At 36.6% G+C, this 20,043-nt stretch overlaps 1 protein-coding gene across 1 annotated transcript in view; it reads left to right on the forward strand.

Moving 5' to 3' along the window:
• LOC126237255 (caspase-1-like) overlaps window positions 1-19,842 on the forward strand; it is a 101,982-nt gene extending 82,140 nt beyond the window's left edge. Inside the window, exons 5-6 of the mRNA XM_049947172.1 lie at window positions 1,011-1,137; window positions 18,954-19,842. Coding sequence (XP_049803129.1) covers window positions 1,011-1,137; window positions 18,954-19,663 — 837 coding nt within the window. The 3' untranslated portion in view covers window positions 19,664-19,842. The remainder of the gene's footprint in view (window positions 1-1,010; window positions 1,138-18,953) is intronic.
• The last annotated feature ends 201 nt before the right edge of the window (window positions 19,843-20,043 follow it).

Consider the following 20,043-nt stretch of genomic DNA (forward strand, 5'->3'; position numbering starts at 1 on the left):
GTGGGGAGCACTCAGGAGATGTTGTCATCAGAAAAAATGAATCTATTATTCTATGGGTCAGTGAATGTTAGACACCTTAAACTTATTGATAGTTTAAAGAATTTGAAAAGAGAAATGGATTGGTTGAAGGGATGTAGTGAGAATTAGTGAAATGTGGTGCTAGGAAGAACAGGATTTCAGGTCAAGTATGTAGCCTACAGAGGTATCAACATGAAATCAAATAATGATAATGGAATACCGTAGCTACCAGGGATAAAATACAAGGAGGGAAACGCTAACTATGACCTGTGTATAAACCAGACTGAATTACAAGAGTTGATGGATATAAAAGGGAGGCAGCTATTGTGAAAAGAGTGAGATAGGGCTGTAGCCTGTGCTGCACATTATTCAATCTGTACAATGTCCAACCAGTAAAGGAAACCAAAGAGATACTTGGAAAGGAATTAAAATTCAGTGAGAATAAAAAACTTTAAGATTTACCAATGAAATAGTAATTCAGTCAGAGATATCAGGATCAGATGATTAGTTGAATGGTATGGGTGGTGTCTTCAGAAGAGGTTGTGAGATGAACATTAACATAAGTAAAACAAGGCTAACAGAGTGTAGCTTAATTAAATCGGGTAAATGGAAATGCCATGTGACAAGGGCCTCCAGTCAGGTAGACCATTCGCTTGGTGCATGTCTGTCAAGTTGACGCCACTTCAGCAACTTGTGCATTGATGGGGATGAAATGATGATGATAAGGACAACACAACACCCAGTCCCTGAGCAGAGAAAATCTCCGACCCAGCCAGGAATCAAACCTGGGCCGTTAGGTATGACATTCCATTGTGCTGACCAATCAGCTACCAGAGGTGGACAAAATGAGAAAAACTGCTTATAAATATCATTTCTCAGATTTACACTTGCATAAAAATGTCCTGTCTGTTCATAACTAATTTATTATTCTTTGCATAAAAATGTCCTGTCTGTTCATAACTAATTTATTATTCTTTGCTTTATTTCTCAAGGCATGTAGAGGAGATAAAACATCTGTTGCTGCTGGAACAATTAACATTCAAGCAGATTCCTCTGAATCAAATGTGTTTTCAGTTCCTGAGGAAGCAGATATTTTAGTGTTCTACAGCACATACGAAGGTTTGTTAAATTTTAATTCTGCTAGAGATGTTAAATTATTCTAGTACATGAAATCATAATAACAACATAGAATTAATCAATTTTCAAAAATATAATGTAATTGGATAGATAAAAAATCTGCTTACCAAGCAATGGTGGGAGAACACGCTTATAAAAATATTGAAATTTGCAACCTTTTTGACCCAATGGCTCCTTCTTGTGGCAGAAGGGGAAGAAAGAGGGGTTCAGGAAAAGGACTGGTGAGGCTTAGGAAAAAGGGTAGAATTTGGAAATGTCACCCAGAACCCCAGATTGGGGGAGACTTTGCTTTCATCCCATCTGGTAAGTCTCCTCTGTTCTGGGATTCTGAGTGACCTTTCTGAACTCTTCCCCTTCTCCTAAACCTCATCAGTCCTTTTCCATCACCCCACTTCCCCTTTCTTCCAGAGGAAGGAGCCACTAGGCATGAAAGCTTGAAAACTTTAATACTGTGTCTTTTCCAGCTACTGCTTGGTGAGTAGATTTTTTTTTATCTATCCTATTACACTATAATGCAGCTGGACAGCATATTGTAAAAAATTTGATTATTCTTGTTGTTCTATTAGGTTATAACTACATAAAAGAGTTTATTGTAATATGACTCACAATATGACATTGGATCTCGTTTTGCTTAAATCATATTAAATCATAGGGTATATCTGTAGGGACTAAATAGGAAGGAGTTTACAAGGACTAATAGGAAGTTTCAGAGAAATGACGATGTCGAAAGTTTCTACATATTTTAAAGAAGAATGAAAGATTAAAGTCTAAAACGCCATTGATAAAGTGGTCATTCAAGATAAAGGGAACTAACTCAACTGTAACCAATCAAGGTCATAAAAGAAGTCATCCTGATATTAGTTCACATTAAATTCATTAGGATAACCACAGTTAACTTAAATCAGTATGGCTGGATGAAATATAACCATTTCTCATCCAATGAATACGGACTAAAAATTTGAATACGTAGAATAAGTTCCTCAAAATCCCATGTTAAGTGAATGAGATACAAAATGAAAAGAATGATAGGACACAACATACACAACTTAGGCGAATCCCATGTTAAGTGAATGAGATACAAAATGAAAAGAATGATAGGACACAACATACACAACTTGGCGATTATTCACCATAAAAATTCAGTGTTGCAAAGTCATGGATCACCTACTCGCAGTGATAGAATTGGAGCGGTAGATGTTAGTGAAGGTCATCGTGTAAATTTACAAAACTGAGCACATAATAAATCTCATAGGTTTTCATCTACACCAGTCTCCTTCTGATGGTTATTAGGTTCTGTAAAGAGTTAATAATAATTTATCACAACACTGTCGTTCATTTTTATTTCATTTACATTTATATCTTTAGACACATAAAGATCAGCAACTCACATAGGCCCTGAGTAAACTACTGAATTTTAACAAGTACAATGCAGATAATTAACATATTCACTTCACTCATTGAATGCTAGAGCACCAACGACCATTCCGCAGTGGTAACACTGGTTCCCATCCGATCAGTAACATTAAATACTGTTGGACTGGGCTAGCACTAGGATGAGTGACCATCCGGTTTGCCAAGTGCTATTGGCAAGCGGGGTGCTCTCAGCCCTTGTGAGGCAAACTGAGGAGCTACTTGATTGAGAAGTAATGGCTCCAGTCTCATAAACTGACATACAGCTGGGTGAGCAATGTGCTGACCACGTGCCCCGCCATATCTGCATCCAGTGACGCATGTGAGCTGAGGATGACATGGCAGCCGGCCAGTACTGTTGGACCTTCATGGCCTGTTTGTGCAGAGTTTAGTTTTATTGAATGCTAGGTGATGACTCATTAGCTGAATGAACAAACTGAATAACACAATGCCAAACATTATGTTATGGAAAACAATATTTATGATAAAAATTAAACAAATGATAAAAACTAAACAAATATTCATTATTTCCATGTACTGATTACATACTTATGTAATGATCATTAATTACAGAAATACAATTTATAGTCTCTGTGTTTAACAGTACAGTGACCATTACCCCAGTAGTTGTCTGGAAAACTCTTATGTGAAAGTCTTTTGTACATTTATTTCTCTCTGAAAGGCGTTTTCTAAGTTTAATATATTAATTTCATAGTGCAAAAATTCAAATATAATTTTAATGACAACACTTCTAAGAATCGAGTGTGTTTTAGAATTTCAACTTGCAATGCAATTTAAATATTTCATATCTTGATAATGATTCAAAATGCAAGTTTAACAATGGATAAAGAGGAGTATTTAGCACTAGTCCTTGGATTTGACATATGACTTAGGAAACATGCAACAAAAGTCATAAACAACATGGCAACTATAACATGACATTAGTGGCAATATTTTTCAAGTAGACTGTCATAGATCAGTCCATCACAACTAGTAGTTTTTTTTGCTTTCACATTTGTTGGTATCACCAACTCATAGCCAAACTGTAACAGGCCAATGGAACCTAGACCTTGGGCTAAGCTACAGATCAGTCTGTCACCACAACCACATTGTTGTTCCCTGCTCCCCCCCCCCCCCCCCCACACACACACACATTTGATGGTTTCACAAAATCACAACCTAACCTAGAACTCAGGCTATACTACAGATCAGTCACAGGTCAAATCCAAGGACTAGTGCCAAATGTTCCTCTTTATCCCTTGTTAAACTTGCTGATTGAGTTATTATTGAGATATGAAATATTTAAATTGCACTGCAGTTTGAGATTCTAAAACACACTCAGTTTTTAGAACCATTGACATTAGATTTCTATTTGACTTTTTGCATTAATTAAATTAATATGTTAAACTTAGAAAGTGACTTTCAGAGAGAAATAAATGCGCAAAAGTAGTCTTGTCATGAGAGTATTTAAGACAAGTGCTACTGTTAAACACAGAGACTATAAATTGTATTTCTGTAATTTTTTTGCTTAGATATTCATGGGTTTCACCAACTAACAAACAAACTGTGAAAATATGGACCATAAGGTGATCTGACACAAGCCATTAATATTACATCACTGGTCAAAGTTGACCACAAGTACTGAATATTCATCTTGAACCTCAACAAGATTTAAAGTGCATTGCAACTACTCTCTCATCTAAGCTTTCTGATCATTTATAAACACTTAAGAGGTACTTACGTTTTATAAATATGCATTCTGTAGCAGATAAGATGGCTGTTCAGCCTCATGCAGAAGTTGTGTTCATTATCAAAGTATATTGAGTATTATTTGTGTTTAAATTGGTTCACAATGCTTTAGTGTGGCAAGTTTGCACATTGAAAATGTAGTTGTAACTGCAGTCTCTAAATAACCTTTATTCACTTTGCTAATTGTAAGAACATAAACTGAACATTTTAACATTGTGTAACTATACAACTAGAGGTATCAAAGGTAGTATTCCATTGTTTATTCTTTAAATTATGAGGTTTATATGCAACAACTAAGTGTGCAAACGTTTAGTGAAGAACATGATACACAGCATCAGTTATTGCACTGCTCAATGCCTCACTGGATTCAGTTTTTAAATACCTGATCAGCACTCTAAAATGTTATAACAGCCTCCTAGAATTCCATACATATTCCACTATGGATGGAATTCTATCAGTTTGGCCCACATAGATGTTACAATTTTCTTACTTAGAATGAAGTCATGTTTGTTGTCATGTTCAGAATGGCCAAAGCTCTTAAAGTTTCTTTTTTTTTTTTTTATTAACCATTTCATACATTTTGTGCTACATATTGTCACAGTCTTTTTTTATAATAATTACTTTATCTCTTTTGTATCTTCTTTTATAGTCTTTTGTAATAACCATTTTTTACTTTATAGACAATTTACTCTGTTCAAAACATCTAAATATGTGTTATGTTTCAATTATGTATTTCATACAGTTGAATGTTTATCTCCATAATATCTGCTGTTTGGCTAGAGCATTACTAACCATAATTTTTAACCACTTTGCAGAGTGAAAATCTCATTCTAGAAACATCCCCCAGGCTGTGGCAAAGCCATGTCTCCACAGTATCCTTTCTTCCAGGAGTGCTAGTTCTGCAAGTTTTGCAGGAGAGCTTCTGTGAAGTTTGGAAGGTAGGAGATGAGGTACTGGCAGAAGTAAAGCTTGAGCATGGGTCATGAGTCTCAGTACAGCACACAGTTTTAACCTGCCAGGAAGTTTCATATCAGCACACACTCCACTGCAGAGTGAAAATCTCATTCTGGAAACATTCCCCAGCCATGTCTCCGCAATAACCTTTCTTCCAGGAATGCTAGTTCTCCAAGTTTTGCAGGAGAGCTTCTGTGAAGTTTAGAGGGTAGGAGATGAGGTACTGGTGGATGTAAAGCTGTGAGGACAGGTCATGAGTCGTGCTTGGGTAGCTCAATTGGTAGAGCACTTGCCCTCGAAAGGCAAAGGTCCCGATTTTTAATCTGCCAGGAAGTTTCAGGTGTAAGAATGTTGGCTCACAGACAGGAATTGTTAAAATTCAAATATAGTTGAATAAACGCTATAACTGAAGACAAAGTGAGTGGGGAAATGCTAACTGGTCATGATGTCTGTGGTGACTATGTTCTTGATGTATACAGTACAGGAAAACAGAGGCATAGAGCACAGCCACCCTGCACACCACACAAAAACTATGTTGCGGTGGTTACTATATCGTGGAGGGTGCACATTCTTTGTTGAACCATAGTAAAATGCCAAAAGAACTGTGGGCAGAAGCAAGCATACTAGTACATAACTTTTGAATCACAGTAGGAAGTACTCTGCCGTAAAAAAAACTTCTTATAAACTGTAGTATGGACAGGGATGGTTTTGAGAACATTTCCATATGCAAGTGACTTCACATTTGGCATCTCCTTCCCCCTCCCTTCTCCCATTTTCCATCATACACTTTCACCCATGTGAGGTTTTGCTAGTATTTGTTATGTTATATACAATGTATACAAATCTTGCAGTTGTGGGCTCCTGGTGATCCTTTCAGCTTGGTGCCCCAAGCAGTACTAATGGTAGTATCTTGTGTATAAAAATCTTACAACTGTAGCACCTTTAGAGCCCCTCTTAGCTTCATGCCATAAGCATCAATGTGTATCACTTGGGTCTTAAACCAGCCTTGGATATGGATGAGCAATAGGCAACCTGTATCACGTGAGAATCTTTGGAACTGATTGTTATGAACATGTGAACAAGAATTTTCATTCAAAGTTTGATGACAAGGCTGTGCTTGAACATCTGGCTGGATAAGTAAATGACAGAGACAGCTTTAGGGTCTGGGTTTCATCTCAAAGGAAGATTGTACTAAGTCACATTAAAATTCAAGGTTAAAATTGTATACAGGAGTCCATGATATGCAGGAGGCAGCTACACAGGTAGCAAGGACTGTGTGGCCTAGAATGGGTGGTTTTTTTAGTTTAGAAGGTCTCAGGAGAAAACAAAAAGTGCTTCACTCACAAAGGGTGCAGGCTGAATACAGGAAGAATGTAGATACAGCAACCATTGGTATAACAGTTGTAAATTCTCATAGCTGTGTTGGGAAGGCACCAGAGCTCCAAGTGCTAATAGAAAGTACTGAAGCCCAAATTGTTATAGACACTGAAAACTGACTACAACCAGAGATGAGCTCAGCCAAAATTTTTGTGAGGAACCTAATGGTGTTCCAAAAGGATAGACTAAGCACAGTTGGCAGTGGAGTGTTTGTTGCTGTTAGTAGTAGTTTATCTTGCTGCGAAATTGAAGTAGATAGTTCCTGTAAGTTAGTATGGGCAGAGGTCATTGTTGGCAACCGGAATAAAATAATAATTTGATCCTTTTTCTGACCTCCCAGTTCAGATAATTCAGATGTACAATTGCTGAAACATTCAAAGAAAACTTGAGTTTGATTTCAAACACGTACCCGACTCATACGATTACAGTTAGTAGTGACTTTAATTTACCGTTAATATGTTGGCAAAAATATGTTTAATTCTGCAGGTATGCATAAAACATCATCTGAAATTGTGCTATACACATTCTCTGAAAATTATTTCAAGCAGTTAGTTCATGAATCCATGCAAATAGTAAACGGTTGTGAAAACACAATTGACCTCTTAGCAACATATAATCCTGAGTTAATAACGAACATCAAAATGGATACAGGGATTAATGAACACAGGATTGTCATAGCAAGATAGAATACTTTAACACCCAAATCCTTCAAAAATAAACAAAAAATATACCTTTTCAATAAATGAGATAAAAATTCACTTCATGCTTTCCTGAGAGACAGTCTCCATTCCTTTCAAATTAACAATGTAAGTATAGACCAAATGTGGCTTGAATTCAAAGAAATAGTATCAGCAGCAACTTAGAGATTTATATCAAATAATTAACAAATAACAGATCTGATCCTCCATGGTACACAAAATGGGACAAAACACTGTTGCAGAAACAATGAAAAAATCATGCCAAATCTAAACAGATGCAAAATCTCCAAGATTGGTGATCCTTTACAGAATCTCAAAATTTAGAGTGGACTTCAATGCGAGATGCTTATAATAAATTCCATAACAAAACTTTGTCTCAAAACCTGGCAGAAAATCCAAAGAGATGCTGGTCATTTGTGAAGTATGCTAGTGGAAAGACACAATCAATGCCTTCTCTGCATTATAGCAATGGAGACACTATTGAGGACAGTGCTGCCATAGCAGAGTTACTAAACACAGCCTTCCAAAATTCCTTCACCAAAGAAGATGAAATAAATATGCCAGAATTTGAATCATGAACAGCTGCCAACATGAGTAACATAGAAGTAGATATTCACTTAATAAAAGCAAGTCTTCTGGTCCAGACTGTATACCAATTAGATTCCTTTCAGAGTATGTTGATGCAGTAGCTCCAAACTTAACAATCATATACAACCATTCGCTCGATGAAAGATTTGTACCCAAAGACTGGAAAGTTGCACAGGTCACACCAATATTCAAGAAAGTTAGTAGGAGTAATCCACTAAATTATAGGCCCATATCATTAACATCAATATGCAGCAGGATTTTGGAACATATACTGTGTTCGAACATTATAAATTACCTTGAAGAAAATGGTCTATTGACATACAGTCCACATGAATTTAAACATCATTCTTGTGAAACATAACTAGCTCTTTACTCACATGAAGTGTTGAGTGCTATTGACAAGGGATTTTGGACTAATTCCGCATTTCTAGATTTCCAGAAAGCTTTTGACACTGTATCACTCAAGCAGCTTGTAATGAAATTGCATGCTTATGGAATATCATCTCAGTTGTTTGACTGGATTCGTGATTTCCTGTCTGAGAGGTCACAGTTCATAGTAATTGATGGAAAGTAGCAAGTAAATCGGAAGTGATTCCCCAAGGTAGTGTTATAGGCCCTTTGCTGTTCCTTATCTATATAAACAATTTGGGAGACAATCTGAACAGCCATCTTAGGTTGTTTGCAGATGATGCTGTCGTTTATTGACTAATAAACTCATCAGAAGATCAAAACAAATTGCAAAATGATTTAGAAAAGCTATCTATATGCTGCAAAAATTGGCAATTGATCCTAAATAATGAAAAGTATGAAGTCATCCACATGAGAGATAGTAGGAATCCGTTAAGCTTTGGTACTTCAGTTACCCAATAAATCTGTCAAATCTAAAGGCTGTAAATTAAACTAAATACCTAGGAACTACGATTACAAACAACTTAAATTGGAAGGAACACACAGAAAATGTTGTGCGGAAGCCTAACCAAAGAATGTGTTTTATTGGCAGGACACTTAGAAAATGTAACAGATCCACTAATGAGACTGCCTAAACTATGCTTGTCCGTCCTCTTTTAGAATACTGCCGCATGGCCTACTGTAACTTCATATGCTTTCCTTTGCCTGCTTGGAGTATTCATAAAGTTTAGAACTGTTAACTGCTTCAAACGGGAGGATTCGGTCCCATCGTTTTTCAGACTCTTGTAGGCTTGGGAGGATACGGGGATACGGTACCATTTTTCTGACCGCGGGAGGATTCGGGGCTGCGCCCACACAGAGTGGCCGGGACGTAACGCACCGCACTGCTCCATGGCCAAAGGCCGACTGTACCAATCCACTAAGGGGACAGATGCACCTCTCTTTGTATCTTCTACAGCTGTTTAAGCTGAAGTACGGTCTCGATGGCATCCCTGAAACAAGTGTACTAGTCGCTGCGTCTCCCGCAAGTGTCTTCCTACTTAATGAAACGTAAACCAGATAGGATTGATGGAGTACATAAAAAAAATTCAAAGAAGGGCAGCATGTTTTGTATTATTGCAAAATAGGGGAGAGAGTGTCACTGAAATGATACATGATTTGGGGTAGACGCCATTAAAACAAAGGCATTTTTCATGGCAGTAGAATCTTCTCATGAAATTCCAGTCACCAACTTTCTCCTCCGAATGTGAAAGTATTTTGTTGACACCATGATAAAATAAGGGAAATCAGATAGTGTACAGAAAGATAAAGGTGTTTGTTCTTTCTGCACGCAATACGAGTTTGGAACAATAGAGAATTGTGAAAGTGGTTTGATGAACCCTCTAACAGGCATTTAAATTTGATTTGCAGAGTATCCATGTAGATGTAGATGTAGATTCTGCACACCAATGTTACTGAATCTTAAGCTGCTCATTATGAAACTGTTCAACAGAGTCCACCTAATCAGATATCTGATGAGAAAAAAGAATCAGAAAATCTCATCCATGACAAGATGACAGAAGGTTTAAGTGAAGAGGAAAAAGATTAGGATATGATGTCAAGTTCTGGAGGAAGTCAAGTATTAAGTGTGAAACAAAGAAATGAACATAAAAGAAATAGCCAGAATGGATGACCAGTAGAGGTTGTGTGTTCATGGCTAGAACTACTATCATCAGGGACTATGATCCAAGTTCATATACTGAAGCTTTGCAGTATAGAGGCCATTCGTGAAGAACTGAAGCCCCTGATGGAGAATATTACTTGTGTGTTAGTTGAATGTCTAAGTGGTGCATAGATTTTGCAGAATTGATGGGCTTTACTCAAAAAAATTACGAAACTTAGCTTTGAGGGTTGGCCTATGGGCAAAGGACCATACAGCAGCAGGAAACTGACTGTGAAGAAACATGCAGCCTTGTTGCACATTATGATGCTATTCAAATACTGTTGATATTGGCTGCTGCAAAGAAAATGAAGCCTGACCAGTTTCACATTTAAAAAAAGCTTTTCTAATTGTTGTAACCAATGAAGATGTACATATGGGACAACCTGAAGTCTTTGAAGATGATACTGGATGTGTGTGTTTACTGAAGAAATGTCTGTATGGTCTCAAGTGGGCACTGCATTTTTTGCAACAATGTTTTATAGACTTCATGACAAAAGCTGGATTTAAAACCAGTCGTGCTGATCCATCTCTTCGACCATTGGAGCAACAAGAACTGTTCATATGTCACAATTTATGTCGGTGATGGCTTAGTTGTGGGCAGCAACAAAGCAGGTATTGAAGAGCTCATGAAAATGTTGGAGCTGAAGATCCACACAACTAGAGAGTGTCTCAACAACTTTTTGGGTATGAAGATACAGCAAAATGAAGATAGGTTGATAGTAGTAAATCAAAAGGACTGTACAAAGGAAATTCCAGAAATATTTGGAGTGTCTGAGTCTAATAGAGTTTGCACAACAATTAGGTACACATTATTGTGAGGTAGTGAGCTGTCTGATGTGTTTGACTACAGTCTCTGGACATTTCTTTTGCAGTAAACAAAGCAGCTAGAGCCATTGAAGGTCTTACAGTTCGAAACTGGAATCAAGAAAAATGAATTTTTAGGTACCTGAAGAATACAATGGATTATGAAATTATCTACAAGTACAATTAAGGTTTAAAGTTCTACAGTGATCCTGATTATGATGTTGACAAGTACATGAGATGGTTGACAGCTGTTGTCATGATTCTCATTCACGGAGCTGTATCGTGGACCTGTCAATTACAAAAGACAGTGGCTATATCCACTATAGAAGGATAAAAAATGTCAGCAAACAAGGAGCAAAGAAATTCGTCTGGCTGAAAACATTGCTGTATAAAATGATTGAGCTTCCAAACAAGTGAAACCTCCTACACTTTATGTTGACAATACAAGTACAGTGAAGCTGTCTAAAAATCCAAAATATCCTCAAAAGATGAAGCACATACAAGTCTGTCACTTCTACATCAAGGAAACATTCTTGAACGGGAACCACGGATTAGTAGATATAAATGGTTCTAACCAATTAGCTGATACACTAACAAAGCCATTGCAAACCGTCCAACTCGACATGCTGTGTGAAAGAATTGGAGTACAGAAGATTAAATCCATATGAAATTCAGCACTCACTTTTATATTTTTCTTTGGAGGAAGTGTTAACATCGGAATGGAAAATATGAACTCTATTGTCATATTGGTGTAGAGTGAGTTTCCATATCTTTGTTATGTATGTGCAGTAGAATCCTTGGAGAGGTAAAACTGTAAGTGTTTTGGTACTATATTGTCATGAAGAACCAAACTTTTGTAAATCTTTTTCAAATTGTTTTAATCTGTTTTAAGTTAATAAAATGAACAGTAGGGCCTATATTACATTTCCTTGTAATGCTTTTGTATAAAATTTACATGTACAATTGGAGAACATTCATACAATATCTGTTGTCTATGGATGGATAAATAAATGAAAACAAATAAATAAAATAGATGGAAGAAGATGCTAGTGTGAAATTCAATGTCCAGAAGTGTGCACATCTGATAAAAATTCATAATGCTAATAATATGATTCAAGCAATATGGGATATCAACCCAAGATACTGTATCAATTAAACTAATTGAAAATGTTGTGACAGATATTCACAAGGCGTGAGTATTTTTAATAATCACTTTGTAAATGTAGCAGTAAAAACAGAATTAAATGATTCAGTTGAAGAAAGAAAAGAATATATTAAAAAGTTATTTCACAAAACTTAAGGGAACTGGAAGTAGCACCAGCATACTTCTCAGAAATTAATATAACTATAAAATTTATAAAACCCAAAAGCTCAAATAGTGTTGATTGAATTTCAAACAGAATTCTGAAAAGTTATTGTAACTTTCACTGGTACAGAATTTTTTGAGACAGACTAAAATAAGCAACTATTAAACCTCTTCTTGAGATAGGTGACAAGAAAGATGTAAATAATTATCATCAAATTTCCTTACTGACATCTTAATACAAAATATCCAAAAAAGTAATGTACTAAAGAATAGTTCCACATTTAAGTAGAAACAATTTACTTGGCATATCACAGTTTGGATTCTAGATGGGATGCTCAACTGAGTATGCTATTCATACATTCACTCATCATCTAATATAAACCTTAAATGATAAACTATCACCAGATGGTATTTTTTGTGATCTTTCCAACAAATTTGATTGTGTTGTCTTGTTACTCTTTTAGAAGAACTTGTTGTTGTTGTTCTGGTCTTCAGTCCTGAGACTGGTTTGATGCAGCTCTCCATGCTACTCTATCCTGTGCAAGCTTCCTCATCTCCCAGTACCTACAGCAACCTGCATCCTTCTGAATCTGCTTAGTGTATTCATCTCTTGGTCTCCCTCTACGATTTTTACCCTCAACGCTGCCCTCCAATACTAAATAGGTGAGCCCTTGATGCCTCAGAACATGTCCTATCAACCGATCCCTTCTTATAGTCAAGTTGTGCCACAAACTTCTCTTCTCCCCAATCCTATTCAATACTTCCTCATTAGTTATGTGATCTACCCATCTAATCTTCAGCATTCTTCTGTAGCACCACATTTCAAAAGCTTCTATTCTATTCTTGTCCAAATTATTTATCGTCCATGTTTCACTTCCATACATGGCTACACTCCATACAAATACTTTCAGAAATGACTTCCTGACACTTAAATCTATACTTGATGCTAACAAATTCCTCTTCTTCAGAAACACTTTCCTTGCCATTGCCAGTCTACATTTTATATCCTCTCTACTTTGACCATCATCAGTTATTTTGCTACCCAAATAGCAAAACTCCTTTACTACTTTAAGTGTCTCATTTCCTAATCTAGTTCCCTCAGCATCACCCGACTTAATTCGACTACATTCCATTATCCTCGTTTTGCTTTTGTTGATGTTCATCTTATATCCTCCTTTCAAGACACTATACATTCCATTCAACTGCTCTTCCAAGTCCTTAGCTGTTTCTGACAGAATTACAATGTCATCGGCGAACCTCAAAGTTTTTATTTCTTCTCCATGGATTTTAATACCTACTCCGAATACAACTTTTGTTTCCTTTACTGCTTGCTCAGTATACAGATTGAATAGCATTGGGGACAGACTACAACCCTGTCTCACTCCCTTCCCAACCACTGCTTCCCTTTCATGTCCCTCGACTCTTATAACTGCCATCTGGTTTCTGTACAAATTGTAAATAGCCTTTCGCTCCCTGTATTTTAACCCTGCCACCTTCAGAATTTGAAAGAGAGTATTCCAGTGAACATTGTCAAAAGCTTTCTCTAAGTCTACAAATGCTAGAAACGTAGGTTTACCCTTCCTTAATCTAGCTTCTAAGATAAGTTGTAGGGTCAGTATTGCCTCACGTGTTCCAACATTTCTACAGAATCCAAACTGATCTTCCCTGAGGTCGGCTTCTACTAGTTTTTCCATTCGTCTGTAAACAATTCATGTTAGTATTTTGCAGCTGTGACTTATTAAGCTGATAGTTCGGTAATTTTCACATCTGTCAACACCTGCTTTCTTTGGGATTGGAATTATTATATTCTTCTTGACGTCTGAGGGTATTTCACCTGTTTCATTCATCTTGCTCACCAGATGGTAGAGTTTTGTCAGGACTGGCTCTCCCAAGGCCGTCAGTAGTTCTAATGGAATGTTGTCTACTCCCGGGGCCTTGTTTCAACTCAGGTCTTTCACTGCTCTGTCAAACTCTTCAAGCAGTATCGTATCTCCCATTTCATCTTCATCTACATCCTCTTCCATTTCCATAATATTGTCCTCAAGTACATCGCCCTTGTATAGACCCTCTATATACTCCTTCCACCTTTCTGCTTTCCCTTCTTTGCTTAGAACTGGGTTTCCATCTGAGCACTTGATGTTCATGCAAGTGATTCTCTTATCTCCAAAGGTCTCTTTAATTTTCCAGTAGGCAGTATCTATCTTACCCCTTAGTGAGATAAGCCTCCACATCTGCCCCTGGAAATGTCTTACAATTTAAAACCTGGTTCCTAAATCTCTGTCTTACCATTACATAATCTATCTGGAACCTGTCAGTATCTCCAGGCTTCTTCCATGTATACAGCCTTCTTTTATGATTCTTGAACCAAGTGTTAGCTATGATTAAGTTGTGCTCTGTGCAAAATTCTACCAGGCGGCTTCCTCTTTCATTTCTTAGGCCCAATCCATATTCACCTACTACGTTCCCTTTTCTCCCTTTCCCTATTACCGAATTCCAGTCACCCATGACTATTAAATTTGCGTCACCCTTCACTATCTGAATATTTCTTTTATTTCATCATATATTTCTTCAATTTCTTCGTCATCTGCAGAGCTAGTTGGCATATAAACTTGTACTACTGTAGTAGGTGTGGGCTTCGTATCTATCTTGGCCACAATAATGTGTTCACTATGCTCTTTGTAGTAGCTTATCCGCATTCCTATTTTCCTATCATTATTAAATCTACTCCTGCATTACCCCTATTTGATTTTGTGTTTACAACCCTGTACTCACCTGACCAGAAGTCTTGTTCCTACTGCCACCGAACTTCACTAATTCCTACTATATCTAACTTTAACCTATCCATTTCCTTTTTTAAATTTTCTAACCCACCTGCCCGATTAAGGGATCTAACATTCCATGCTCCGATCCGTAGAATGCCAGTTTTCTTTCTCCTGATAACGACATCCTCTTGAGTAGTCCCCGCCCGGAGGTCTGAATGGAGGACTATTTTACCTCCGGAATATTTTACCCAAGAGGACGCCATCATCATTTAACCATACAGTAAAGCTGCATGCGCTCGGGAAAAATTACGGCCATAGTTTCCCCTTGCTTTCAGCCATTCGCAGTACCAGCACAGCAAGGCCGCCGTTTTGGTTAGTGTTACAAGGCCAGATCAGTTAATCATCCAGACTGTTGCCCTTGCAACTACTGAAAAGGCTGCTGCCCCTCTTCAGGAACCACACATTTGTTTGGCCTCTCAACAAATACCCCTCCGTTGTGGTTGTACCTACAGTACGGCTATCTGTATCGCTGAGACACGCAAGCCTCGCCACCAACGGCAAGGTCCATGGTTCATTGGTGTGTGTGTGTGTGTGTGGGGGGGGGTAGAAGAACTGAATTGATAGCTATATAAATAATTTGTATAAATCATACTTAATGAACAGAGTGCGAAAAGTGCACTGGATTATTCAAATAGTGTTGGAAGGAGAGAAAACTTTACAGACTGTGGAAAAATAATGAATGGGATCTCAAATAAATCCCATTAGAACGAAAACAATGGAAGAGACTTACTGATATTTTCCAGAGAATTATTAAGTGGTTCTCCTACAATGGAGTCTTCCTAAATTTTGAGAAAAAACACACTGTATTCTGTCCTGTGCAATAAATATTCCTAATAACAATCAATGTAGCACATGAATGGTAAACAGAGCAGCATGCTCCAGCATTGTGGGTTCACACCTTGTTGAACACTTGAACTGAAAGAGGAATTTTGCTGAGCTACACAAACCACAGAGGTCATGAAAGTGGTAGTCTTGGAAACAAATGAATCAATCTCCTAACATATTTTGAATTTTTCCATTCATTATTGCATTATGGAAAATTTTCTGTGGTATCTCATCACTTAGAAAGAAACTATTGATTACACAGAAACAAGCAGTAAGGATAACCCATGGTTATCTTGTAGGTATCTCTTCAAGGAGTTAGGAATTTCAACTGCTCCATCACAACATGTATACTCAGTGAGAAATACAGTTCCATACCTGGAACACTTAAGGAAAAAATGTCATTTATTACCTATTATCAAAATTGTCAGTGGTTCAGAAAAAGAGTTCAATATATAGCAGACTATGTTTTGATAATTTGCTCAGTTTTAAATCTAACCTAAAATAATTCCACCTGAGCAGCTTCTTTCTATAGACAAATTTTTATTCAAAAACTGCTACCCTTTATTAAAAAAGTAGTCTTTAAATGTAGCTGCATAAATAGGACTGAAAAATATGTTCATTAATGCTAAAACTAGTCATGTCTACATATCCTGTAAACTGGCTAATTCCACATCATTTTGATAAAAGAACAGTTCAAATGATTTATGACATATTTAACTAACTAACTGCCATTTCCCTAAGGGGTACCATTATTCACTATTTGTCCTCCAATTTCAGTGAAAGACAGCATGTTGAACTTGTTGATTAATGGGATGGGTTGTCATATCCTGAATTCTTTTGGGTTCATGCCTCTCCTGTAGAGGCCAGCTATACCTACTGCTGACACACCATTCATAGTCAAGTGCATGAGTGGTAATATACCCTCTACATCTCTGAAAAGAGACAGTACTCAAGGTAGAGGATAGTATTTTAGGCATCTTTGGTATCTGCATGTATCCCTTGGTACTCCTCTCAACATAACAATTCACAGTAGCTTCCAATTACTGGACAGCAATAAGGGAAATGTTCATCTGCTTATGAATAGCTCTATTTCATCTCTTGCCCAAGAATAGCATTCACAGTGTGGCTGCATTGTGACTGTGCAATGTTTTACTGAATAGTATACTGATAACTTGAACCCCCACTTTCTGATTCTCTTTTAATTTTTGGATCTGTTACCCTACAACAAAGATTACAAGTTCCCTTTAAGAAGCTACTCAGAACTTAGACATTCAAACTTTTTTTTTTCAGGGGTATGATCACTAACAAACTAAAGTAACAAACGCAAAAATAGTGGAAATTTATGACAAATGCAGATAGCATACAGTGTTGTTTAAATGTAGCATGATTTGACACTTTTAGTATATGCAGAACACACCCAGCAGCTAGCTTCATAAGAGCTATATTTAAATGATAGGTATACACTTTGAAACACTTTCTAGGGATAAACACAAAAACAAGTAAAAAAAAAAAAAAAAAAAAAGCGAAAATATTGCACTGGTTACTGGTACATAAATACCCACACCGTAATTAAGGAGCAATGATTTCTTGCACCACACATTGCTCCTGATATTTGTAGAATATGCAACTGTAAACCTTTAATTTTCTATGAAAATCTTAAGCTATGCACGACACACACAAATGTTATAAAATTGCCAAAAAATATAACTTTATTCACACAGATACACACTGGAATTAGGGGCAATGATTGTGTGAAATTAGATATCTGTGCCAAAATTTGCAAAGCACATGTGTAGATTACAACTGATGCTATAATATAAACAAGATAAATTTTTATGGCACACACATTTGTAAATAAGTGATATATATGACACACACACACAAGTCTTGACACCATCAGTATGAAAATCACATGTACATTTTATGTAAAATAGTAGGATCTAGATTTTTGATGTGAATTTATCTGACATACATGATCTCATTTCTACACAAAGGAAATATCAGAAGTTGGCTTGTTATGTAAATGAATTTCAATAGCATATATTTTGCACTTAGTAAATAATTTAGGTTTAAGGTTCATTCTTTCTTGTGTGTTTGTCAGTGACTCAACACTTCTACTATTCCATAAGTTGTATCCTTTACTCCTAATTTATTTACATTCTACCAGAACTTTCCTAACCAGATTTTCCACTAGGTGGTTTTGTGACAGCTTCTATGTTAGCTTGTGCCACATCCAGTGACGGTGAGTAGACTGTCTTCCTGCGAATGCCCATCTTCCTTTCTGACACTACTAGCTGTATTGTCACCTCAGTGTGCAGTATGACATATGCCTGATTGCTACCAAATTGGTACACTACAGGGTGGTCATTACAGGGCCCCTACACCAGCAACTGCTACAGTCACTTCATTTATCACTTTGGGGCATTGCACAGATGAAGAATTTAGACCCACATCACCCTTATTGATTGGCCAGCGGTGCAGAAATTGAGACGATGATCTGTGCATGTGCAGCCTGTACACAGAAGCTTGTATGCAGAACATGATTGTCACCATACTATCACTCACCATGGCTGAACCCACAAGATCCACATAGTTTGAGCAGACACCTTCTTGAGCTCCATGTGGTTCCTGATGATGGATGCCTTAACTAGTTTTCTATACAGCATCCACCATAACCACTGCTCTGGCAACTATTTTCACTATTTAGACCAGTGACATGTACACATAAATACACATATTTAGTAATTCACATATCCACTTATGCTTGAGAGCTTTTAATATTATGAGAATATATAAAGCACAGATCTGAGTATAGAAATCATATTTTCTCTGGGTAGTGAATGTTACTAATCATCCTGTGAATTGCTAATTACTTTTACCAGAATTTGTCAGTTGAAATTGTTCAGTTTTGCCTATGAAACAGAAACAAACACTATTGGTAACCAGTCTCATTATAATCTGTGTTATGAAGAATAAAATGAGTGCTTTCAACTTATGAGCAATATAAAGACTATACATTAACAGTTCAAAAATGCAGATTTATGCAGTTGTGTAATAGTTGAGAGTTTTTGTACTTCCCTTAATTTTAGAAAGTGTGTGTAGAAATTTATGTGAGGCTACATCAAAGATAAACACTATTTTGTTTCTGTTTCCAGGTAGGGTGGCATATCGTGATACTGAGGAGGGATCTTGGTTCATCCAAGAGCTGTGTAGTGAACTAAACAAAAATGGTGAAAAATATGATCTGCTGACAATGCTAACACATGTTAACTTCAATGTGGCTGCCAGAAGAGTGAGGTTAAGTGGAATACGTGAAAGGAAGCAAATGCCAGTGATTCAGAGTTCTCTAACAAGAAAGTTTTATTTATCTGAGAAACCACAATTTAATGAAACAGGTATCAGAAGCAAATTAGATGAAATGCATGATCTTCTACTAGATCTTCATACAAAAAAAGAGAAGGAGCCTTCACCAAGAAGAACTGTTAAAAAAACTGTAGTTGATAAAGACTGGGAAACCCCACTCCCTGCACCCATGAGTACATATTCTGTGGTGCCTGAAGATAAAGTAATGCTACAATTAAAAACTTACTTAGACATGTTTTTAAATTATGAAGGAAACTTATTGTCTGAAGATGCAATAGATACAGGAAATATAATATTAAGCCATTTATCTATGTGGAAGAAAATGGATAACAATAAGCGGAAGTTTTTGTATGAACAAGTTATAAAATTTTTTGTCAAATATGGTAGAAAATGGCAGTATTTTCATGTTCTAAATATAAGTGACTCACAAATTGCAAACATTCAAGGAAAATCAAAGCAGCTGTCTGGTTCTTCACAGTCTGTTAATTCTGACAAAAAGTAACAACAAGATCTCTACTTTTAAAAAAATCCATTTACATTTTATATGGAAATATGAAATGTAAACTGATGAGAAAGTTCCTACTAATATTACAAATAATGAATCAAATGATGACTGTAGTGTATTATAATATGTTTCCAAACATTCTTTTAATCTAGATATTTACTACAATTTACAGAAGATTAATTCTGCAATATTTTACTTTGCTGCAGTGTACTTTTCACAATCAGTATCAATAAGAAATGTTACAAACACTTTTTACACATTTTCCGTTGTGAACTACATTTAGACAAGACAATAACATGTGAAAGTTGATTGTTTTTCTCATAAATTCAATAAACTCCTTTGTCAAATTTAATAACTTACTATTTACATATTTGTAA

The sequence above is a fragment of the Schistocerca nitens genome, chromosome 2 (assembly GCF_023898315.1).
Source record: "Schistocerca nitens isolate TAMUIC-IGC-003100 chromosome 2, iqSchNite1.1, whole genome shotgun sequence".
Taxonomy (NCBI): domain Eukaryota; kingdom Metazoa; phylum Arthropoda; class Insecta; order Orthoptera; family Acrididae; genus Schistocerca; species Schistocerca nitens.